This window comes from Triticum aestivum, chromosome 5B (genome assembly GCF_018294505.1).
Source record: "Triticum aestivum cultivar Chinese Spring chromosome 5B, IWGSC CS RefSeq v2.1, whole genome shotgun sequence".
NCBI classification, from domain to species: domain Eukaryota; kingdom Viridiplantae; phylum Streptophyta; class Magnoliopsida; order Poales; family Poaceae; genus Triticum; species Triticum aestivum.
This window is the reverse complement of record NC_057807.1, coordinates 168,400,719-168,426,533: the sequence shown is the minus strand read 5'-3', so window position 1 is coordinate 168,426,533 and position 25,815 is coordinate 168,400,719. Positions and strand designations below refer to the sequence as shown.

Here is a 25,815-nt window from a genome sequence, read left to right as displayed (position 1 = left end):
CATCAAAACCACAACGATAGTTCGTCAAGTTAGTGTTGTTTTAACATTCGCAAGGACCGGGCGTAGCCACACTCGATTTAGCTAAAGTGAGAGAGACAGACACCCGCCAGCCACCTTTAAGCACGAGTGCTCATAACGGTGAAACCAGTCTCGCGTAAGCGTACGCGTAATGTCGGTCCGGGCCGCTTCATCTCACAATACCGCCGAACCAAAGTATGACATGCTGGTAAGCAGTATGACTTGTATCGCCCACAACTCACTTGTGTTCTACTCGTGCATATAACATCAACGCATAAAACCTAGGCTCGGATGCCACTGTTGGGAGCGTAGTAATTTCAAAAAAATTCCTACGCACACGCAAGATCATGGAGATGACATAGAAACGAGAGGGGAGAGTGTTGTCCACGTACCCTCGTAGACCGTAAGCGGAAGCATTATAACAACGCGGATGATGTAGTCGTATGTCTTCACGATCCGACCGATCCAAGCACCGAACGTACGGCACCTCCGTGTTCAGCACACGTTCAGCTCGATGACGTTCCTCGGGCTCCAATCCAGTAGAGCGTCGGGGATGAGTTCCGTCAGCACGACGGCGTGGTGACGATGATGATGTTCTACTAGCGCAGGGCTTCGCCTAAACTCCGCGACGATATGACCGAGGTGGAATATGGTGGAGGGGAGCACCGCAGACGGCTAAGGAACGATCCGTAGATGAACTTGTGTGTCTATGGGGTGCCCCCCTGCCCCCGTATATAAAGGAGCAAGGGGGGAGGCCGGCCGGCCCTAGAGGGTGCGCCAAGGAGGAGGAGTCCTCCTCCTAGTAGGAGTAGGACTCCCCCTTTCCTACTCCTACTAGGAGGGGGAAAGGAAGGGGGAGAGGGAGAAGGAAAGGGGGGCGCCGCCCCCCCCCCCTCCTAGTCCAATTCGGACCAGAGGGGGAGGGGGCACGCGGCCCATGCTGGCCGCCCCTCTCTCTCTCCACTAAGGCCCATAATGCCCATTACTTCTCCGGGGGGGGGGGTTCCAGTAACCCTCCGGCACTCCGGTTTTCTCCGAAAAACGCCCGGAACACTTCCGGTGTCCGAATATAGCCGTCCAATATATCAATCTTTATGTCTCGACCATTTCGAGACTCCTCGTCATGTCCGTGATCACATCCGGGACTCCGAACAAACTTTGGTACATCAAAACTTATAAACTCATAATGAAACTGTCATCGTAACGTTAAGCGTGCGGACCCTACGGGTTTGAGAACTATGTAGACATGACCTAGAATTGTTTCTGATCAATAACCAATAGTGGAACCTGGATGTTCATATTGGTTCCTACATATTCCACGAAGATCTTTATCGGTCAAACCGCATAACAACATACGTTGTTCCCTTTGTCATCGGTATGTTACTTGCCCGAGATTCGATCGTCGGTATCCAATACCTAGTTCAATCTCGTTACCGGCAAGTCTCTTTACTCGTTCCGTAATACATCATTTCGTAACTAACTCATTAGTTACAATGCTTGCAAGGCTTAAGTGATGTGTATTACCGAGAGGGCCCAGAGATACCTCTCCGACAATCGGAGTGACAAAACCTAATCTTGAATTATGCCAACTCAACATGTACCTTTGGAGACACCTGTGGAGCACCTTTATAATCACCCAGTTACGTTGTGATGTTTGGTAGCACACAAAGTGTTCGTCCGGTAAACGGGAGTTGCGCAATCTCATAGTTGTAGGAACTTTGTATAAGTCATGAAGAAAGCAATAGCTGAAGGAAATATGCCCTAGAGGCAATAATAAAGTTATTATTTATTTCCTCATATCATGATAAATGTTTATTATTCATGCTAGAATTGTATTAACCGGAAACATAATACATGTGTGAATACATAGACAAACATATAGTCACTAGTATGCCTCTACTTGACTAGCTCATTAATCAAAGATGGTTGAGTTTCCTAACCATAGACATGTGTTGTCATTTGATTAACGGGATCACATCATTAGGAGAATGATGTGATTGACATGACCCATTCCGTTAGCCTAGCACTTGATCGTTTAGTATATTGCTATTACTTTCTTCATGACTTATACATGTTCCTGAAACTATGAGATTATGCAACTCCCATTTACCGGAGGAACACTTTGGGTACTACCAAACGTCACAACGTAACTGGGTGATTATAAAGGAGTACTACAGGTGTCTCCGAAGGTACATGTTGAGTTGGCGTATTTCAAGATTAGGTTTTGTCACTTCGATTGTCGGAGAGGTATCTCTGGGCCCTCTCGGTAATGCACATCACTATAAGCCTTGCAAGCAATGTAACCAATGAGTTGGTTACGAGATGATGCATTACGTAACGAGTAAAGAGACTTGCTGGTAACAAGATTGAACTAGGTATTGGATACCGACGATCGATTCTCGGGCAAGTAACATACCGATGACAAAGGGAACAACGTATGTTGTTATGCGGTTTGACCGATAAAGATCTTCGTAGAATATGTAGGAACCAATATGGGCATCAAGGTTCCGCTATTGGTTATTGACCGAGAATGGTTCTAGGTCATGTCTACATAGTTCTCGAACCCGTAGGGTCCGCACGCTTAACGTTACGATGACAGTCTTATTATGAGTTTATAAGTTTTGATGTACCGAAGTTTGTTCGGAGTCCCGGATGTGATCACAGACATGACAAGGAGTCTCGAAATGGTCGATTCATAAAGATTGATATATTGGAAGCCTATGTTTGGACATCGGAAGTGTTCCGGGTGAAATCGGCATTTTACCGGAGTACAGGGGGGTTACCGGAACCCTCCCGGGGGTTATTGGGCCTACATGGGCCATAAGGGAGAAGAGGAGAGGAGGCAAGAGGTGGGCCGCGCCCCCTCCCCTCCCTAGTCCAAATAGGACAAGGAGAGGGGGGCGGCGCCCCCCCCCCTTTCCTTCCCCTCTTCCTCCTCCTTCCCCCCTTCTCCTACTCCAACTAGGAAAGAAGGGAGTCCTACTCCCGGTGGGAGTAGGACTCCCCCCTTGGCATGCCCTCCTTGGCCGGCCGCCTCCTCCCCCCTGGCTCCTTTATATATGGGGGCGGGGGGGCACCCTAGAACACACAAGTTGATCTACCGATCGTTCCTTAGCCGTGTGCGGTGCCCCCCTCCATCATATTACACATCGATCATATCGTCACGGAGTTTAGGCGAAGCTCTGCGCCGGTAGAACATCATCATCGTCACCACGCCGTCGTGCTGACGGAACTCATCCCCGAAGCTTTGCTGGATCGGAGCCCGGGGATCATCATCGAGCTGAACGTGTGCTGAACTCGGAGGTGCCGTACGTTCGGTGCTTGGATCGGTCGGATCGTGAAGACGTACGACTACATCAACCGCGTTGTGCTAACGCTTCCGCTTACGGTCTACGAGGGTACGTGGACGAACACTCTCCCCTCTCGTTGCTATGCCATCACCATGATCTTGCGTGTACGTAGGAAAATTTTTGAAATTACTACGTTCCCCATCAGTGGCATCCGAGCCTAGGTTTTATGCGTTGATGTTATATGCACGAGTAGAACACAAGTGAGTTGTGGGCGATACAAGTCATACTGCTTACCAGCATGTCATACTTTGGTTCGGCGGTATTGTGAGATGAAGCGGCCCGGACCGACATTACGCGTACGCTTACGCGAGACTGGTTTCACCGTTACGAGCACTCGTGCTTAAAGGTGGCTGGCGGGTGTCTGTCTCTCTCACTTTAGCTGAATCGAGTGTGGCTACGCCCGGTCCTTGCGAAGGTTAAAACAGCACTAACTTGACGAACTATCGTTGTGGTTTTGATGCGTAGGTAAGAACGGTTCTTGCTAAGCCCGTAGCAGCCACGTAAAACTTGCAACAACAAAGTAGAGGACGTCTAACTTGTTTTTGCAGGGCATGTTGTGATGTGATATGGTCAGACGTGATGCTATATTTTATTGTATGAGATGATCATGTTTTGTAACCGAAGTTATCGGCAACTGGCAGGAGCCATATGGTTGTCGCTTTATTGTATGAAATGCAAACGCCCTGTAATTGCTTTACTTTATCACTAAGCGGTAGCGATAGTCGTAGAAGCAATAGATGGCGTAAACGACAACGATGCTACGATGGAGATCAAGGTGTCGCGCCGGTGACGATGGTGATCACGACGGTGCTTCGAAGATGGAGATCACAAGCACAAGATGATGATGGCCATATCATATCACTTATATTGATTGCATGTGATGTTTATCCTTTATGCATCTTATCTTGCTTTGATTGACGGTAGCATTTTAAGATGATCTCTCACTAATAATCAAGAAGTGTTCTCCCTGAGTATGCACCGTTGCGAAAGTTCTTCGTGCTGAGACACCACGTGATGATCGGGTGTGATAGGCTCTACGTTCAAATACAACGGGTGCAAAACAGTTGCACACGCGGAATACTCAGGTCATACTTGACGAGCCTAGCATATACAGATATGGCCTCGGAACACGGAGACCGAAAGGTCGAACGTGAATCATATAGTAGATATGATCAACATAGTGATGTTCACCATTGAAACTACTCCATCTCACGTGATGATCGGACATGGTTTAGTTGATTTGGATCACGTGATCACTTAGATGACTAGAGAGATGTCTGTCTAAGTGGGAGTTCTTAAGTAATATGATTAATTGAACTTAAATTTATCATGAACTTAGTACCTGATAGTATTTTGCTTGTCTATGTTTGTTTTAGATAGATGGCTCGTGCTGTTGTTCCGTTGAATTTTAATGCGTTCCTTGAGAAAGCAAAGTTGAAAGATGATGGTAGCAATTACACAGACTGGGTCCGTAACCTGAGGATTATCCTCATTGCTGCACGGAAAAGTTACATCCTGCAAGCACCGCTGGGTGTCAGGCCTGCTGCTGATGCAACTGAGGACGTTAAGAACGTCTGGCAGAGCAAAGCTGATGACTACTCGATAGTTCAGTGTGCCATGCTTTACGGCTTAGAACCGGGTCTTCAACGACGTTTTGAACGTCATGGAGCATATGAGATGTTCCAGGAGTTGAAGTTAATATTTCAAGCAAATGCCCGGATTGAGAGATATGAAGTCTCCAATAAGTTCTATAGCTGCAAGATGGAGGAGAATAGTTCTGTCAGTGAACACATACTCAAAATGTCTGGGTATATAATCACTTGATTCAACTGGGAGTTAATCTTCCTAATGATAGTGTCATTGACAGAATTCTTCAATCACTGCCACCAAGCTACAAGAGCTTCGTGATGAACTATAATATGCAAGGGATGAACAAGACTATTCCCGAGCTCTTCGCAATGCTAAAAGCCGCGGAGGTAGAAATCAAGAAGGAGCATCAAGTGTTGATGGTTAACAAGACCACCAGTTTCAAGAAAAAGGGCAAAGGGAAGAAGAAGGGGAACTTCAAGAAGAACAGCAAACAAGTTGCTGCTCAAGAGAAGAAACCCAAGTCTGTACCTAAGCCTGAAACTGAGTGCTTCTACTGCAAGCAGACTGGACACTGGAAGCGGAACTGCCCCAAGTATTTGGCGGATAAGAAGGATGGCAAAGTGAACAAAGGTATATGTGATACACATGTTATTGATGTGTACCTTACTAATGCTCGCAGTAGCACCTGGGTATTTGATACTGGTTCTGTTGCTAATATTTGCAACTCGAAACAGGGAGTATGGATTAAGCGGAGATTGGCTAAGGAGGAGGTGACGATGCGCGTGGGAAATGGTTCCAAAGTCGATGTGATCGCGGTCGGCACGCTACCTCTACATCTACCATCGGGATTAGCTTTAGACCTAAATAATTGTTATTTGGTGCCAACGTTGAGCATGAACATTATATCTGGATCTTGTTTGATGCAAGACGGTTATTCATTTAAATCAGAGAATAATGGTTGTTCTATTTATATGAGTAATATCTTTTATGGTCATGCACCCTTGAAGAGTGGTCTATTTTTATTAAATCTCGATAGTAGTGATACACATATTCATAGTGTTGAAACCAAAAGATGCAGAGTTGATAATGATAGTGCAACTTATTTGTGGCACTGCCGTTTAGGTCATATCGGTGTAAAACACATGAAGAAACTCCATACTAATGGGCTTTTGGAATCACTTGATTATGAATCACTTGGTACTTGTGAACCGTGCCTCATGGGCAAGATGACTAAAATGCCATTCTCCGGAACTATGGAGCGAGCAACTGATTTATTGGAAATCATACATATTGATGTTTGTGGTCCAATGAATGTTGAGGCTCGTGGCGGGTATCGTTATTTCCTCACCTTCACAGACGATTTGAGTAGATATGGGTATATCTACTTAATGAAACACAAGTCTGAAACATTTGAAAAGTTCAAAGAATTTCAGAGTGAAGTGGAAAATCATCGTAACAAGAAAATAAAGTTTCTACCATCTGATCGTGGAGGAGCATATTTGAGTTACGAGTTTGGTCTACACTTGAAACAATGCGGAATAGTTTCGCAACTCGCGCCACCCGGAACACCACAACGAAATGGTGTGTCCAAACGTCGTAATCGTACTTTACTAGATATGGTGCGATCTATGATGTCTCTTACTGATTTACCGCTATCGTTTTGGGGTTATGCTTTAGAGACGGCCGCATTCACGTTAAATAGGGCACCATCAAAATCCGTTGAGACGACGCCTTATGAACTGTGGTTTAGCAAGAAACCAAAGTTGTCATTTCTTAAAGTTTGGGGCTGAAATGCTTATGTGAAGAAACTTCAACCAGATAAGCTTGAACCCAAATCGGAGAAATGTGTCTCATAGGATACCCAAAAGAGACTATTGGGTACACCTTCTATCACAGATCTGAGGGCAAGATTTTCGTTGCTAAAATTGGATCCTTTTTAGAGAAGGAGTTTCTCTCGAAAGAAGTGAGTGGGAGGAAAGTAGAACTTGATGAGATAACAGTATCTACTCCCTTATTGGAAAGTAGTTCATCACAAGAAACGGTTCCTGTGACAACTACACCAATTAGTGAGGAAGCTAATGATATTGATCATGAAACTTCAGATCAAGTTTCTACTGAACCTCGTAGGTCTACCAGAGTAAGATCCGCACCAGAGTGGTACGGTAATCCTATTCTGGAAGTCATGTTACTTGACCATGATGAACCTACGAACTATGAGGAAGCGATGATGAGCCCAGATTCCGCAAAATGGCTAGAGGCCATGAAATCTGAGATGGGATCCATGTATGAAAACAAAGTATGGACTTTGGTTGACTTGCCCGATGATCGGCAAGCCATTGAGAATAAATGGATCTTAAAGAAGAAGACTGACGCTGATGGTAATGTAACTGTCTATAAAGCTCGACTTGTTGCGAAAGGTTTTCGACAAGTTCAAGGGGTTGACTACGATGAGACTTTCTCACCCGTAGCGATGCTTAAGTCTGTCCGAATCATGTTAGCTATTGCTGCATTTCATGACTATGAAATTTGGCAAATGGATGTTAAAACTGCATTCTTGAATGGATTTCTGGAAGATGAGTTGTATATGATGCAACCAGAAGGTTTTGTTGATCCAAAAGGTGCTAACAAAGTGTGCAAGCTCCAGCGATCCATTTATGGACTGGTGCAAGCATCTCGGAGTTGGAATAAATGCTTTGATAGTGTGATCAAAGCATATGGTTTTATACAGACTTTTGGAGAAGCCTGTATTTACAAGAAAGTGAGTGGGAGCTCTATAGCATTTCTGATATTATATGTAGATGACATATTATTAATTGGAAATGATATAGAATTTCTGGATAGCATAAAGGGATATTTGAATAAAAGTTTTTCAATGAAAGACCTCGGTGAAGCTGATTACATATTGGGCATCAAGATCTATAGAGATAGATCAAGACGCTTAATAGGACTTTCACAAAGCACATACCTTGATAAAATTTTGAAAAAGTTCAAAATCGATCAGGCAAAGAAAGGGTTCTTGCCCGTGCTTCAAGGTGTGAAATTGAGTCAAACTCAATGTCCGACCACAGCAGAAGATAGAGAGAAAATGAAAGATGTTCCCTATGCTTCAGCCATAGGCTCTATCATGTATGCAATGTTGTGTACCAGACCTAACGTATGCTTAGCAATAAGCTTGGCAGGAAGGTACCAAAGTAATCCAGGAGTGGATCACTGGACAGCGGTCAAGAACATCCTGAAGTACCTGAAAAGGACTAAGGATATGTTTCTCGTATATGGAGGTGACAAAGAGCTAGTCGTAAATGGTTACGTTGATGCAAGCTTTGACACTGATCCGGACGATTCTAAATCGCAAACCGGATACGTATTTTTATTAAACGGTGGAGCTGTAAGTTGGTGCAGTTCTAAACAAAGCGTCGTGGCGGGATCTACATGTGAAGCGGAGTACATAGCTGCTTCTGAAGCAGCAAATGAAGGAGTCTGGATGAAGGAGTTCATTTCCGATCTAGGTGTCATACCTAGTGCATCGGGACCAATGAAGATCTTCTGTGACAATACTGGTGCAATTGCCTTGGCAAAGGAATCCAGATTTCACAAGAGGACCAAGCACATCAAGAGACGCTTCAATTCCATTCGGGACCAAGTCCAAGTGGGAGACATAGAGATTTGCAAGATACATACGGATCTGAATGTTGCAGACCCGTTGACTAAGCCTCTCTCACGAGCAAAACGTGATCAGCACCAAGACTCCATGGGTGTTAGAATCATTACTATGTAATCTAGATTATTGACTCTAGTGCAAGTGGGAGACTGAAGGAAATATGCCCTAGAGGCAATAATAAAGTTATTATTTATTTCCTCATATCATGATAAATGTTTATTATTCATGCTAGAATTGTATTAACCGGAAACATAATACATGTGTGAATACATAGACAAACATATAGTCACTAGTATGCCTCTACTTGACTAGCTCATTAATCAAAGATGGTTGAGTTTCCTAACCATAGACATGTGTCGTCATTTGATTAATGGGATCACATCATTAGGAGAATGATGTGATTGACATGACCCATTCCGTTAGCCTAGCACTTGATCGTTTAGTATATTGCTATTGCTTTCTTCATGACTTATACATGTTCCTGAAACTATGAGATTATGCAACTCCCGTTTACCGGAGGAACACTTTGGGTACTACCAAACGTCACAACGTAACTGGGTGATTATAAAGGAGTACTACAGGTGTCTCAGAAGGTACATGTTGAGTTGCGTATTTCGAGATTAGGTTTTGTCACTCCGATTGTCGGAGAGGTATCTCTGGGCCCTCTCGGTAATGCACATCACTATAAGCCTTGCAAGCAATGTAACCAATGAGTTGCTTACGGGATGATGCATTACGTAACGAGTAAAGAGACTTGTCGGTAATGAGATTGAACTAGGTATTGGATACCGACGATCGAATCTCGGGAAAGTAACATACCGATGACAAAGGGAACAACGTATGTTGTTATGCGGTTTGACCGATAAAGATCTTCGTAGAATTTGTAGGAACCAATATGGGCATCCAGGTTCCGCTATTGGTTATTGACCGAGAATGGTTCTAGGTCATGTCTACATAGTTCTCGAACCCGTAGGGTCCGCACGCTTAACGTTACGATGACAGTTTTATTATGAGTTTATAAGTTTTGATGTACTGAAGTTTGTTCAGAGTCTCGGATGTGATCACGGACATGACGAGGAGTCTCGAAATGGTCGATACATAAAGGTTGATATATTGGAAGCCTATGTTTGGTCATCGGAAGTGTTCCGGGTGAAATCGGCATTTTACCGGAGTACCGGGGGGTTACCGGAACCCTCCCGGGGGTTATTGGGCCTACATGGGCCATAAGGGAGAAAAGGAGAGGAGGCAAGAGGTGGGCCGCGCCCCCTCCCCTCCCTAGTCTGAATAGGACAAGGAGAGGGGGCGGCGCCCCCTCCCCCCTTTCCTTCCCCTCTTCCTCCTCCTTCCCCCCTTCTCCTACTCCAACTAGGAAAGAAGGGAGTCCTACTCTCGGTGGGAGTAGGATTCCCCCCTTGGCGCGCCCTCCTTGGCCGGCCGCCTCCTCCCCCCTGGCTCCTTTATATACGGGGGCGGGGGGGCACCCTAGAACACACAAGTTGATCTACGGATCGTTCCTTAGCCGTGTGCGGTGCCCCCCTCCACCATATTACACCTCGGTCATATCGTCGCGGAGTTTAGGCGAAGCCCTGCGCCGGTAGAACATCATCATCGTCACCACGCCGTCGTGCTGACGTAACTCATCCCCAAAGCTTTGCTGGATCGGAGCCCGGGGATCGTCATCGAGCTGAACGTGTGCTGAACTCGAAGGTGCCGTACGTTCGGTGCTTGGATCGGTCGGATCGTGAAGACGTATGACTACATCAACCGCGTTGTGCTAACGCTTCCGCTTACGGTCTACGAGGGTACGTGGACGAACACTCTCCCCTCTCGTTGCTATGCCATCACCATGATCTTGCGTGTGCGTAGGAATTTTTTTGAAATTACTACGTTCCCCAACAATAGCAACATACTAAACGATCAAGTGCTAGGCTAACAGAATGGGTCAAGTCAATCACATCATTCTCCTAATGATATGATCCCGCTAATCAAATGACAACTCTTTTGTCCATGGCTAGAAAACATAACCATCTTTGGTAAACGAGCTAGTCAAGTAGAGGCATACTAGTGACACTATGTTTGTCTATGTATTCACACATGTATTATGTTTCCGGTTAATACAATTCTAGCATGAATAATAAACATTTATCATGATATGAGGAAATAAATAATAACTTTATTATTGTCTCTAGGGCATATTTCCTTCATTACCGTGCCCGGGGAAGGTCAAGCACTTCTTGTGGCGTCTAGCGCACAACACACTGGCCACAGAGGACATTCTGAGCCGCAGGGGTATGGTGATTGAGGATCACAGGTGCTTCCTGTGCAATGCGAGGGATGAATCAGCTAAGCACCTCTTTGTGGAGTGCAATGAGATAAAGCAGGTGTGGCGAGGCCTTGATCTCGAACATGTAAGGTGGCGACTCACTGAGCGCGATAGCGTGGACATCACCTTGGACTGCATGTGGCAATTATCTGAGAAAGACCGGATGGCAATCATCGTTATGTGGTGGCAGTGGTGGACTCAGCGCAACAAGGTCCGGGAGGGCGACAAGCCGATGGACCACGGCCAATTTGCTGTGAGAGCTGCATGCACGGCCGCTGAATACGCGGGGTGTTTCTGCAAATCACCACCGCCACCAAAGGGCCCGACTCGCTGGATCCCTCCACTGCCTGATATTCTAAAATTCAACGTCGACGGGGCCTTTCTGGAGGACGGAGCGCAGGGGGCCTGGGGCGTGGTTGTGAGGACTTCTACAGGCGAGGTGGTGGCAGCGAGGGCTGGCCGGATTGAACATGTTGCTGATGCTTTCGGTTCGGAGCTGACAGAGGTGGAACGAGCGCTGGATCTTGCAGCTGAGTTGGGCGTGGTACGCCTGACAGTGGAGATGGATGCCCTGACGCTTGAACAAGCTCTGAACAGACGTGCCCCAGACTCCTCGCGACACGCTCCGGCGATCGAGGACATCAAGGTGCAATCCCGACTATGGTTCTCCTCCTGCGGGTTCGCTCATTGTAAACGAGAAGCCAACATGGCAGCTCACCATATGGCACAGTTAGGCCTGACTCTCCAATTGGGAGAAGTTGTAGTGGCCGATCATGTACTTCCAGCAAATGTTGCTGAATCTGTTATGGGCGATCTTGCCCTGAATGTTTCATAATAAAGCTCTTTGCTTACCCTCAAAAAAAAAATATAACACATTAGATAGGACGAAGCGATCTCATCAATCACGTACAGCATATATTCCCAAAAAAAACATCACGTATTAATTTTCAAAAAAAAAAACATCACGTATTGCCCTTTTTTTTAAGGAAACATCACGTATTGCCTAGGACGACTTCGCCCTCGCCGCCGCCATCTAAGCCCATCTCTTTCCTCGCGTGCGTCTTCTTTCTTCGCGTCACAGCCGCCGCCATCAATAACCCTCAAAGCCGTCACCTGGATCACGTATCGCGCCGTCTTCCTTCGCGTCACAGCCGCCGCCGCTGCCGCCGTGGCCTCCTCTGCCGGATCGCGTCGTCTCCCACTGTCGCCGTCTTCCACCATACTGAAGCGACCGCCGCGAACAGGACGCGTCCACCCCGCCTCGCCCCTTCCCATCTTCAAGCACTGGGACGCCATCCGACTGTCCGAGCAACCGCAGTGCATGCAGATGCAGACGTATTGAACTCCAGACTTGGCGATTGCATGCATGTACGTACTATAAAGCAGGCGACAAGCAGGTCTCTACTTGCATGGAACGCAGCAGCAACAGCACACGCGATAATTTAATTGGAAACACATCCAGCAAAGTAGTTCCCTTTTACTCCCTCCGTCCGAAAATACTTGTCATCAAAATGAATAAAAAGATATGTATCTCAAATTAAAATACGTCTAGATATATCCCATTTTATTCATTTTGATGACAAGTATTTCCGGACGGAGGGAGTAATATTTTAGATTAGATACGTACAAGAAGTTCCTCCCTCCCGTTAATACCATAGTATTTTCTTTCTGTGCTGGTAAAGCTAACTGCTATTGTTACAATTCGTGTGCAAACGGGCTCAAGGGAAGGTAGTGCTATTAGTATTGGTTCTATTGGTTTATAATATGGTAGCTCAACATTACATTTTTGCATGGCTATTTTTTGGATGGCTATAATCTATTTTTTGGTGGTGTCAATGAAGAGGTAAATATATTTTCTTGTCAATAATTTTTTTTGCATCTTGCTGCCGTCTAACTGCAGAGATTAATGTATTTTGCTTTGGTAACTTGAAGCACGGACTAACTCCTAGCGTTCTTTGTTGTTGACAACATGGATACGAGGGAAATAGTTTCGAAGCAACCCTCAATATTCTTTGCATTGGAATCTTTGAACCAAATATTTCCAATGCATGATCTCACATAAACATGGTGTCTTGAAATGAAACTATTCTCTAGCTATGCCATGTTTTATAGTAAAGATGGAGTCTCCGGCATAATGCAATGAACATAACTTCTGATTATCCCCAATTTTTCCTCTAATTAAGTTCTCTAATTGTTACTTGCAGATGAAGTTTCAGTGCATCGCTGGTGGCACGGCAACAAATGGAGATTCCACCCATCGCTTACCGTACATGCGGCACCTTTGTCAATATGGGCGTGCTACCCCGCCAACAACACCATGCTAGACTAAGCGCTCCCTCATGGACTGATGGTGTCGTGTTGGAAGGTGGAAGCATGCTCTCCCAGCCTCTCCTCTAGGGCTAAAGATGGGTTAGTTAGATATGATTTGGTTTCTCTTTGTTTCGCTCTAACGGCAGGTGAGACCGTTGTGCTGGTTGGCAAGATTTCCGTTAATTTCCTTCTTTCAGAAACAGTTTGGCCTGGGAGGTGTTTCACGACACAAACTTCATTGTTGTTGTTTTCACTGAATTTCAAGATATGCAGCAGCAGCGACGCACTTATAAGATGGCCTGCCGATGCTGCCTTCTGTTCTATCCCATACCAACGTCCATCAAACGCCCGCCCTCTGGGGACTGCATGCTTGTCGACGTCGTTATGAGGAGCTACAACAACTCCAGCTGTGGCCCCCACTGCTGGCCCAACTTTAGGTACGTGTCCACCGTACAAAGTAAAATAACCTGCAATGCAATGCAATAGAACAATGGAACCTAGGGTTAACTCAATATTGATAATATTTCCAAGAGATCGTGCTGTCGCATCAGGTTTTTAAGGTCGCACTTGGATGCTCTTTTTCTTAGAGAAGGATTAGTGAATGTTGTTGTTTTCTACTGGGTAAATTCAATCATCATCTTAAACATTTGTGTGCCGAATTGATGTGCATAGAAGATGCAGAGTTGGATCAGGGTTCATGATAGATGCCTTCGATTAAATGTGGATCAAGGATGGATGTGTAAATACTATGAAAGAAGGAAACTGGAGCCCGTGTCCGGGCATCGCACGCCGCCAGGGTCGACCAGGCGCTGCAGTCCGCGAGGCAGCATCAGCGTACGGGAATCAACAAACAGACACAAGAATAAATAAACGGAGGTAAGATGTTTGATCCCGGTGGTGTGGCTGCACGTCAAAGAGTTTAGCATGCTCTCCTTTCTCTGCGGGGGCGCTCATGGGAATATGAGATGTGTATGGCTGGCGTTGGGTTGGGTTGACTGTTTGCTCTACCAATTAAACGGGATCCTGAGGTGTGCTTGCATTTGCTGGTTGTGGCTCGTGGAGGACGTTGCACATCATAAATTGGGCAATTTAAAGCAGACATGGTGACTTTGCACTATCGATTGGGCAATCACATTAACTACTGGGTGCATAATTCAACTATAAAGACTACTCCCTCCTTCCATCTATATAGGGCCTAATGCGTTTTTCAAGGCTAACTTTGACCAAATATTAGAGCAATAATATATGACATGCAACTTACACAAAGCACACCGTTAAATTCGTGTGTGAAAGGAGCTTTCAATGATATAATGTTCACATTGTGCATGTCATGTACTATTAATCTTGTCAATAGTCAAAGGCGGTCTTAAAAAATGCATTAGGCCCTATATAGATGGAAGGAGGGAGTAGCCACAATGGTGAGGAACATACACTAGTAACATACACATATCCCTAGACTATATTACTATCTTCATAGTGGATAGTAATATAAGTGTGGTAACATGCAAAGCTTCATTAATTATGTTATAGACTCATATTGCATTGGGAAATGTGATGTTACAGTAACTAGCTAAGTTACTATAAATATCTCTCTCCTCATTAACTCATTGCCACATAAGCAAATTTGCTGATTTGGACTCGATGTTACTGCTGAAGTTACTCCCATTGTGGCTAGTCTAAGAAATTAACTCATACCAGTAAAGAAGAACGTTTGCACCCATCAGCATTAATCGACAACGCCAGGGGTGCACATGTGATTTTTAATAAACTTATGTTATGTTTGCACGTATGATTCTTACTAAATTTGCGTCATTTTATTTAGTGTTGAAATGCAGGACATTGACATATTTTTTTCTGCTTGTGACCCTTTTATATTATCATGATTTTTACAAATAGATAAAAAGTTTATCATAAAAAAACATTGCCAATCAAATAAATTTATTCCGAATCTCCATGTCGTGATACTAAACAGATGCAATTTTTTTGTCATCAGCGACTATTGTTTGGTGGCATGGCTTCTCAACCCAGCCAACCACGACAGAATTGCTATTTTCTCCCGTTGCAACGCACGAGCATTTGTGCTAGTCTCTCCCTAATAATAAAGCACGGATTGGGTCTCCGGGTTCACGGTCACAATGCGCTTTCTTCTCATCTCATAATACGCTTTTACAATTTGTATGGACAAAATCTTGTAATATAAACGAGGTGGTACTAATTGAATTGAACCGGTACGAAAAGAAAAAAGAACGCAGCCACGCTCTGCATCGCGCCGCTCCGCCCCGCCCAACCCACCTCCAGCCTGGGCCTTGGCCTGTCGCGGTCGTCCGCCTGGGCCTGGGGCCACGTCTACGGTAGTGTTTTCCGGTCAGAACACGGGTGCACGGGTCAACAAACAATCATCCCATAACCCGTCGATGTCGCCGCCGCCCAACACCGGCCGTCTCGCGCAACAGATCGAGGGACGACCAGACGAGGAGGAGCAAGTATGCAGAGCAAGGGACGAGCTTTCCGCGGTTTTCCGCGGTTCAGCTTCAGCGCCGGCAAGGACAACGTACGCGTACATGCAGGAGCCCTCGCTGTTCCTGTCCAGAGGCCACGGGATCGACCGGCTTTGGGGCTGCTGAGAAACAACGGTGGCGGCAACCTGGTGCTACTATGTACATAATCCATCTGATCTCGTTCGAAATCACCAAAGAGGTTAGCAACAAGATCAGTTGATAGCCGCCACACAGAGCCATCCAGTCGAGTCGTCACGGTAGGTGTTTGTTCGTGTGGCCTCCGTGATGGCGGTGGCTTCCGCCAACACCGGCGTGATGTTCCCTCTTGCGAGCTCCACGTCCAAGCTCTGGAAGGCCCTTCCTTCTTCTACTAGAGGAAGCAATGCTAAAGTGTTGGCCTGAATGGGGGAACACGAGCTACCTCAATTCTGAGTCTACCGTCTGGAACGACGACGCTGTCGGCGCAGAGCTGGAGAGTGCGGTGTTTTGGTCTGAGTGTTGCGTATATGCGGTCGTTGAGTGGGTACTGTAAGTTCAGTTTGGCCCAGTCGCCGGAAGTGTCCTAGAGTAAATTCTACGAATCTCAGTACACGACACCGGCCCTCGCCGTCACGACGGCGGCCGACTAATCTTCGTGAACGGTGATGGTGGCCGACGCAACTCCCATGCCCGGCGTAGAGGCGGTTTCTAGCACAGAGCACATGATGGTCGTCGGCTTGACTCCCTCCAATGAGAGGCGATGCCGACCGCACGGCTCCCTCCGGGGCGAATGAGATGGCCTTCGACTTGGAGCGTCCTACCGCATGACACACTCTAGCCTGAGGCAGCCGGCAGCACAGAAATCAGGCAGAGGCTGCCCACGAAGCGGAGCCACAACTAACTTACAAGACTTTACAACAATGAAGGAGATAGGCCACTCGCTTTCCACAAATCTCGCTTTCATGTGTTCGGCTTCACAATGGTCCTGGTTCGGTGTCCACTGGCTTTCACGTGTTTGGGTGCACATGCATGTGTGACCTTTCCTTGCTGTTGTTTTCAGTGTCGACGGCACCCCCTTGACTGCGAAGTCGCCTAGAGCTTCACTGCCTTCTAATTGCCAATACACCATATTGGCAGAATATTACCGAATCTGCTATGCAATGTGAATTTTTTCTAACTAGCGAATTCATGTATGTGTTACTATTGCAAGGCGACGGAGTCATCTGGCTCTATGGCCCCGGTGGTAGGGCTAGAGGAGACTCCATGGCACATGGTTCCATCCGCATGGATCCGTCCACCGGCGAGGATCTCGGGCCGGGCCAACGAGTCAAGCTCTGAATTTGGGCCAGTCGTCATGACAAAAAATTCCCATGATGCACTATGCTTAGATATAACATTCAGTTTTCTTCCGTTGCAACGCACGGGTATTTGTGCTAGTAATAATAATGCACGGATTGACTCCATGGGTTCACCGTCACAATACGCTTCTTTCTGTTAATTTACGCTTTCAATATTTTTTTTTCAACACGTACATATTTATTTTCTATATCCAAGGTGGCATTAGTCTTTACCTAATGTATGCATCTATACCTAATATTAAAATTTCCTACCACGTTCAGCTCTGCTAGGCCAAAAAACGTTCCCACGATGACTGTTCAGCAAGGCCCCCGGTTTTGCAAAGTGAAGAGTAGAACCCCTCGAGGCACCCGAAGAGCAACTCCAACGGGGTGACCCAATCGGACGCGCGCTTTGTCCGTTTGGGTCGGCTAGGCGGATAAGCGCGTCCGCATTTTAAAATGGGTCGGCTTGACCGCCCAACGTGAAGGCCGACCCAAATGTACCGGCATGAAAAAAAACAAGTTGCACGAAATAAACATAATTAAACATAAAGTGGACGGTCAAACGGCGGTCAAAGTCCACCTAAATCTATAAACATTAAAAAAAGTATGCGCCCGCCTGCTGCCGCCCCGCACGCTGCCCTAGACGTTGTCGGCCTTGCCCTTGCCCTTGCCCTCGACACCGCCGTCGTCGGTGAGGTCGATGAAGACCGGAGCAGGCCCAGCCCACCCGAACGCCGCCTGGTACGCTGCCAGGGCAGCCTCCTCCGTCGTCTGCTGGGGCGGCGGCATTGCGGCAAGCCGCGCGCGCTCTTCCTCCTCCCCCTCGAGCCGGAGCGCCTCCGCGTCGCGTTGGAGCATGGCCTCGTAGCGCATCTCCTCCTCGCCGTCGGCCTGCTCCTGGCGGAGCCAGTGCTCCTTCCATCGTTCCAAGTGGGCCGCCTCCTCCTCCGTCGTGGCGGAGAAGTGGGCGGGAGGCGCGCTCACCCACTCGCGGTACTGGCCCGTCCACGAGTAGGCCTCCTCCGGCCAAGTGGGTGGAGGCGGGGAGCGCTTACGCGACGGCTCCGGCTCTGGCTTGGGCTGGACGGGCAGCGACGGTGGAGGCGGCGGCACGAAGAGCGGGCTGTGGATGGAGTCCCCCGCCGCCGACAGGGCAAGGGCTTTCTCCAGCCCATCCCAGTGCGCGTCCTCGTCGATGCGGCTAGCCTCCAGTACGTGCTGCAGGGCCTCCTCGAGGACGGCTTGGTACTCCGCCTCCGCCTCCATGTCCTCCGGCTCTACCTCCGGGGGCGGCGGTGGGAACGGCGGCGGGACGACGTCGACACCCGAGCGCCGTTGCTCCTCGTGTTCGAGGGCGAACCAAGCCTTCCAGTTGGGAGAGTCGGCGGCGTACTCGGGCAGCCGACGCTACTCCGGCGTGAGCAGCGCGCGGCGCCGGCGCACCTCGTCGTCGTGCGCCGACTGGGTCTGTGGAACCGCCGGCACCGGGATCCGGTTTGGATCCAAATGCCAATGGTGCGGCAGCGTCACGTCGGGATAGGGGAGGGGTTGTCTGTACTCCCAGTGCCACCGCGCTTGGTGCACCGGGATGTGCAGGCGCCGGCGTTCAGGGCGAAAACGCGTCGGCGGTGTAGGGGGAGGGGAGCACGGGATGACGAGGCGCCGGGGGTGCCCTTGCCCTTGCCTTTGCTGCTGCTGAAGAGGCTGATGGGCGCGCTAGGGTTTGCGGTCGCCGGCGAGGAAGCAAAGGGAGTGGTGGGGGGGTCAGATGCGGACGGGAGAAGTGGATGATGCCGACCCCGCCGCACGCATGGTTAAAAAAGGACGCGTGTACTGGCTAATGCGTGGGCCCGTTGTCGGTGGTCGTCATAAATAAGACGACCGGTGGCGGTTAGGTGGCCGCCAGGTGGGGACGCGGCAGACGGCAAGGAGACGCGCGGCGCGTCCGCTTCGCGTCCGCGCCGACGCATTCCAGACGCAATTTTGGGCCGGAAATGGGTCGGCGCGGACGTCAGGCGGACACGATTTGAGTTTGGGTCGGCACGTTGAGCCGCCACTTTTGTCCGCGCCGACCCAAACGAACGCGAACGGACGAAATGGGTCGTCCCATTGGAGTTGCTCTAACCTTTCCCATGAATAAGCTGCCAGAGAGGCCGATCTGATGTGGTCGGAGACGATGCAACTTTTGCAGGTGTCGTCCAAAGTCACGCGGGTGCCTATCCCCTGCTCGCGATCTGAGTTCTGTTTGCTTGGTTTCGGCGGAGATTTCTCCGGAAAGTGCAGCACCTGGCCAGGCCACGCCCGGGGCGAGCGAAACACGCTCGCAATCCGCACGTGCACGTACGCCCTCCGCCCTTCACCGTCGCTACCTGGCGGCAAGTCTGTCTAGGGACGCGGGCTGAATCGGATGAGACTTGCGAAGCTAGATCGGGGCCATCGACCCAATCTCCAGCGATAGAGGAAGCTATACGTGCGAGAAACCCATCCGGCCATCTGTCCAACAGACTTCGCATCTTCCGCCGGATCGAGATTGCAGTGAGCAAGCTTGTCTGGGTTCAGCTCTGCCAGCGTGCAGTTGGTGGTGACTGCCGTGCGGTTGCTGTTTCCCCTTTTTCTTTATTCGATCTACTGCTTTCTAATTGTATCTGCATCCTTGGTAATCCAATTGAAAATTAGCACCCTTGGTCATCCAGTAGTACATTTGGTTTTGTTTTGCTGCACCGTTGTTTATGCATTTCTAATTGGACAAATATTTGACTCGATTCTTCCTACTTAATTGTATAGGAGCCCAGACAACGATTGGCAATGCAGGAGGGTTATTCAGTGACGGCTGATCTCTAATTTGATTATATAATAAGGTGGCATAATGGGTATTGTTATTCCACATCTTCCTCCACACAACTTACGCTATGTTCTCAATCCTGCCAGATTTGGTACTGCAGACTGCAAGTGTGATTAGTCATTACTCATTAGTGTGTTTTCAGCTCTGCATATTATATGGGCCCAGTCTAATATATTTCGAAAAAGGGTTTCCCCACTTTGTATTACAAAGCAACCAGTATATTGTAAATGATTGGCGAGTGAATTCCTTTCAGCTCTGCATATTGTACTGATGTTTACTTATTTTTCTTTGTAAGATAAACATGATTCTTAATACTTTTTTTTTCTTTTCGAAAAAGAGGCTTACCCCCGGCCTCTGCATCTCTTGATGCACACAGCCAATGATTCTTAATACTGAGTTGATTCTTTTATTTTCAGAGCTAATAATAATTTGCAATGGATCAATTATTTATTAATTATATAAGCTTTACAACTTCTGCATGTTATGAGAAGACTGTAGATAATATGCTTTTAGTTCTCATTTTAGCTCAGCCACCTCCGAACTGATGCAGACCAATCTTGCCATGCCCCAACCTCGTCGTGCACCATCCCCCCCCCCCCCCCCCCCCCTTCCCCCGCCCCACCAACGCACACACACATAACGGACTTTGACTAGAAGAAGAGTCCCTGTGATGTGCGTCTTCGAGTCGTGTCCGAGGAGGAGATCTTCAGGACTCAGGAGCACGGGTCAAGTTGCTCCCCACATCGCCGTGCCACAAGTTCGCAACATCTGCCACCACAAATGCAGGTTCATTCCATCCTCAATTTAATTTCACATCCGACCAAATTGATAATCAGGGAGAGATGGCGCTACATCGTCGCTGAAGACGGGGAGGCACTCGAAGGGATGAGCTCCTGGTTTAGGGGAGAGAGCACAGGACAAGCTGGGCGCTGCTGCTTGAGGGAGAAAGATAGGCAAGGAAGAGAAAGAGCAGAGAGATGAGGGACAGAGAGAGTGAGAGGCGCCGATTGCTGCAAATTTAGATAGATGTATGGTGCTTCTTGCATAATGTATGTCGCTACTGATTGATGCACATTTAGATAGAGAACAGACATGTCGCTTGCTACTGATTGCTGTTGTTATTGCTACAGTTCCATCAATCGATCTATATCTAATGAGTAATAGTAAATACTTACTAGTACCCAATTCATATCCAGAAAATTTGCATCTGTCATCAGGGAAAAAGACATCACTAAACCCTTCGGGTTCTAATTGCAAGGTTAAATAATTTTGTGTGTTCTATCTGGGATAATCTGCATAATCTGCAGTTATTTGGCTCATCATCGTGCCGCAAGTTTCCGACATACCTCTATACAATCTCACCTTTCTACCAACTCCGTAGGCCACCCGTACACCACATGCCGTCGTACAATCTCGCCGTTCTACCAACATCGTTGGACCGCCGTGCTCTACCTGAGGTACGCCTATCTCATGCCAATCTAAAATCGGTTATGTCGTTTTGGAGAAGATATTTTAATTGTTTTCTACTCAATTGTTATGTACAAACAGGTTGCCACATGCTTTACAACGTGTCCGAGGGCTTCCATGAGCCGTAGGGATTCGGTGATGTTGATGATACTTTTAATCCCTTTGCAACGCACGGGCCCTTTTACTAGTATTTCTAAAGATGAGTTTGCTGTAATTATCTCTGTACCGCTAATAAAAACTTCTCATTCCAAACAAAATTATTCAGAAAAATTCCGAGCTAGCAAAAGCTGTAATGAAATTGTGCAATAGTGCACATGCAGACAGAAAATGAGAAACATAGGATGCCGGTATGAGTTTAAAACTTGTAAGAAACCCAGCCGGGGTTTTGTTACATGTCACTTTCAAGGTGAAACAGGCCCTTCACGAAAGAGCTTTCTGCAGCTCGGCGGTCACTTCCTTTGGTGGTTTCTCCGCATGAAGATTTGCCACTAAGCCATTCTTGGAGTAGTAGTCAATCACCTGTGAGAAGCAAACAGTTTTCAGATTAAGAACATTGACTGAAAAAGCAACTGCATTGCTTGATGCCAGACGACACAGTCCTTCCACAGTTAGAAACTCAGTACTACCAACAGAAGTTCAGGCCATAAGATGATATGTGGACCAACAAAAGATTAGTTAAATGGAAGATTGGAAGAGAAAGCAGAAAAGAAATGTCAGGGTCCACCAAATTCACAGTGAAAATCTTATGCAACGCTACTAGAAATGAAATACATCAAGACAGCAAAACAAGAGTTTAGCAGGAAAAACACTGGTGCAACACATGGAATGGAGAATACATGGTTGAGAAAACATACAGGTTCAGTTTGTATGTGGAAAGCTTCAAGCCTTGACTTCAAGACCTCAGCTGTGTCATCTTTTCTTTGAATTAAGGGTTCTCCCGAAACCTTGACAAAAGAGGGAAGTACCAGAGGTCAATGGTTTGCAGCAAAATGCTAGTTTAAGAAAAAAAATTGTCAATGGAATTAAAAAAATTCACACGTGCCCACATAATTTCTGAATGGAACATGCGAGCTCTCGTTGAAAACAATAGCCCACAACCAAAGATCAATGTACAGCAATAATGTATATTCCCTCCGTCCCATAATATAGTGTGCATCGGTTTTCGCAAAAGTCAAGTGTTATGACCGGGCAGACTTATGCCTGTAGGAGGCCCACTGGGCAGGTTTAGTTAGGGGCTTAGCCCGCAAGTTATCTATTTTATTTTCCATCATGGTTATATATACTAGTTGTAAGACTCTATGACAATCAAGCAATAAGAATAAATCTATTGCCCGGCTCCCACAGGAGCCGAACCCTAACCCTAGCCGCCTCCAGCTCCTTGCGCCGCCGCCTCCCCCCTCGCGCACGACGGCGCCTTGCCGCCGGCTACCACGAGCTTCGCCACGTCCAGCCCCCTCCTTCCCCTACAACCTACGCCCTAGACCCGGGTCCTAGCTCCTACCATCAAGCTTCACAAACTTTGACAATTGCTTGTAGAGTAGTATATGAAAACATATTTCATGATGAATCTAATGGCATTGATTTGGTATTTTACATGTTGACAATTTTTTTCATAAACTTAGTCAAAGTTTATAAAGTTCGACTGAAAAAAATATCTAATGCACACTATTTTGGGACCCCCCCCCCACACACACACACACACACAATTCCCCCTAACATCCAGTGCGTAATCCCATACGATTTGGTCCATAGCTCTAGCATCACTCAAGGAAATACAGTGTTGTGCAACATATCCATAAGGACAGGAGAACACAAGGGGATATTGAACTGTTTAAACAAACCATAACATGAATCTAGTAGTCAATACAAAATAAGTTACGCCTACAAGCAGAAGCAAACCACAAAAAGATTGCACATCGAGTTCATCTGGCAAACTAGTAACTCATCACCCACAACACAATTGGCAATTCTTTTCCCAAGATTGAATATGTATGGTAACCAGCTTAGCATGGCTATTGACAACCAAACTGAGGGAGTGTTATGCAGAGAAGACATTGAACTGCTCGGAACTTAACCTTGTGGAAGCAATGATCACGATAACAAAAATAAAGCATGCAAGTATGACATATCAAGGCACTACCCAGTATTCTACATTTGACTTACATCATCAACTCCCGGAGTCTTGGGAGGAGCAAATTTTGTATGGTAAGATCTACCACTCGATGGGTGTATCCAACGGCCAGTAATTCGTTCTTCCAATATTGCATCATCAATTGCAAAATTTAGAACCTTGTCAACCTTAGCACCTTGCTTTGCGAGCATTTCATCGAGCTGCAGTCGTTGTTCAACCAAACCATAAGAAAACAAACACTAAGCTCCCAAGGCATAAATCATCCATCAATATACACAGAAAGAAGGAATTTTCATTTCGATGTATATTGACCAAGGACCTGACCAGACCTTTTGTGCTTGAACAACAGTTCTAGGGAAGCCATCAAGGATAAAACCTTTTTGACATGAAGGTTTTTTCATGGCTTCATCAATAATCCCAACAACCAAGTCATCTGAAACAAGCTCTCCCTAAAAACAATAAGAGTCAAGAAATAAAGAAATTGATAGACACGGTTTTTGCTAGTTTTAAATTGCTATTTGGTATGTTCTTGAAACCTTACCTTGTCCATAGCTTCTTTAGCCTTGATACCCAGAGGAGTCTTAGCGGCGACAGCAGCCCTCAGCATATCGCCAGTGGCTAAATGGCACAAACAATATTCATCCTTAATAAGGGGAGACTGTGTTCCCTTTCCAGAGCCAGGTGGACCTACAGAATTTGCAAAGCACTTGCATAAGTCAAATTGCCCAAGCATAGTGCAATTTAGATTTTAGAACATAAACAGTGGCACTATGTGTTCAGGAATTAAAGATGAACCAGAGCATACAAAATCAAACGCACATGCAATACTCTATTCTTTTAGGGGGGGGGGGGGGGGGGGGGGGGGGGGGGGGGGCTGTGGGGTAATCTGTCTGGTATTCGATAGTTGGGGGGTTAAGTAGCTATTTTGGAGTTGAGGGGGTGATGTAGCTGCATCATAAAACTTCAGAGGGTACGTCCACTTATTTCCAGAACGAGGGACAGCAAGGACGAGGAACTCCAGCTCCAGATCCAGCCAACAGCAACAAGCTGCGAGCAGCAGCTACCCTATCGCGCCAACGACAACAGATCTGGCGGCGCGACCGACTGGGCACCACGACTGCAGCTTCAGATCCGTAACGACCAGATCGCACGTTGATGGACGTGGGAGGTCCAACTGCGCCGGCCGCCGAGCCTCGAGCGCCGCGCAGCTGAAGCCGCCGACCACCAAGGACACTAACCGCAAGGACCCGCACCGCCACCGCCTGCGGAACTACGCGCCACCGAACCCACCAGACGCTGCGAGCTGGAAAGACCCCGCCGCCGCCGTAAGACGCAAGGGCTAGGGTTAGAACGGCGGCAGTCACCCTGGCGAGAGCGAAGCCGGGGCCGAGCAGTTGGGATCTTTTGGTGTAGAAGAAGATGAGGATTGGGAAAGAAGAGAAGGGCTAGGGTTTTACCGACGAGGATGATGCGCTTGTCGGGCTTGGAGCTGCACTTGGCGCGACGGAGCAGCTCGGTCATGAGCTCCACCGAAGGCACGTCCTCGATGTTCGTCGCCATCTCTTCCTCCGCCGGCCGCAACAACGGGAACGACTCGACTCGCGTGCCTGCTGTTTGGCGTGCGGCGCACAAGTCCTATCTCTCTCTTGCTGCGTGCCTCCCTGGGTCAGTTCGCGTCGGCTCTGATCGGGGTTTTGTAAGAGCAACTCTAGCAGACCCCGCTCTGGCTCGCACAGATGCAAACCCCTCAAACGGATTCGTAAAAATATATATTCATGAAATATACCTTTTTACAGGTCTGTTTTGGGGTCTATTCTTTGCGCTGCTGCATCTCGCATATTATCAGCCCGCAAATATCAAATACAACATAATTCAACAATCGAAAACAAACTAAATTATTCCAATCAAACATAATATAATAATCATCCGCATTACAAATAATTATTCAAATAATCGTAGCAAACTTAAATAGTGCAATACAAAATTTGTCGTGAATACAAATACAAATGAATATAAAAATAAGTCACTGTCCAACCCTTTGCCAATGGTGTTCAATGAGATCTTCCTGAAGTTGAAAATGGGTGTCTGCATTTTCAATCTCCTTGTATGTCTGAAAAAAAGCTCTAATGCGGTTTGGATCTCTAGCTGGTTTGACACGGCTACCCACATTGTCGTAAAAGAATTTTAAGTTCAATCCTCTTTCATCTTTAAGAATCATATTGTGCAGGATAACACAGCATGTCATTATGTTCTTCAAGGTTTTCTTATCCCAAAAACGAGCAGGACCACAGACAATGGCAAACCTAGAT

At 47.1% G+C, this 25,815-nt stretch overlaps 1 protein-coding gene across 1 annotated transcript; it reads right to left on the bottom strand.

The window, feature by feature from the left end:
• Positions 1 to 21,596: 21,596 nt before the first annotated feature.
• LOC123110928 (adenylate kinase 3) lies at positions 21,597 to 25,203 on the bottom strand. The gene is made up of 6 exons (XM_044531572.1): positions 24,964 to 25,203; positions 24,048 to 24,193; positions 23,836 to 23,955; positions 23,539 to 23,706; positions 22,230 to 22,319; positions 21,597 to 21,894 (listed from the first exon to the last, which is right to left on the bottom strand). Exons 1-6 carry the CDS (start codon positions 25,064 to 25,066, stop codon positions 21,796 to 21,798), a joined length of 726 nt encoding a protein of 241 aa, XP_044387507.1. The 5' UTR covers positions 25,067 to 25,203; the 3' UTR covers positions 21,597 to 21,795.
• Positions 25,204 to 25,815: the final 612 nt, after the last annotated feature.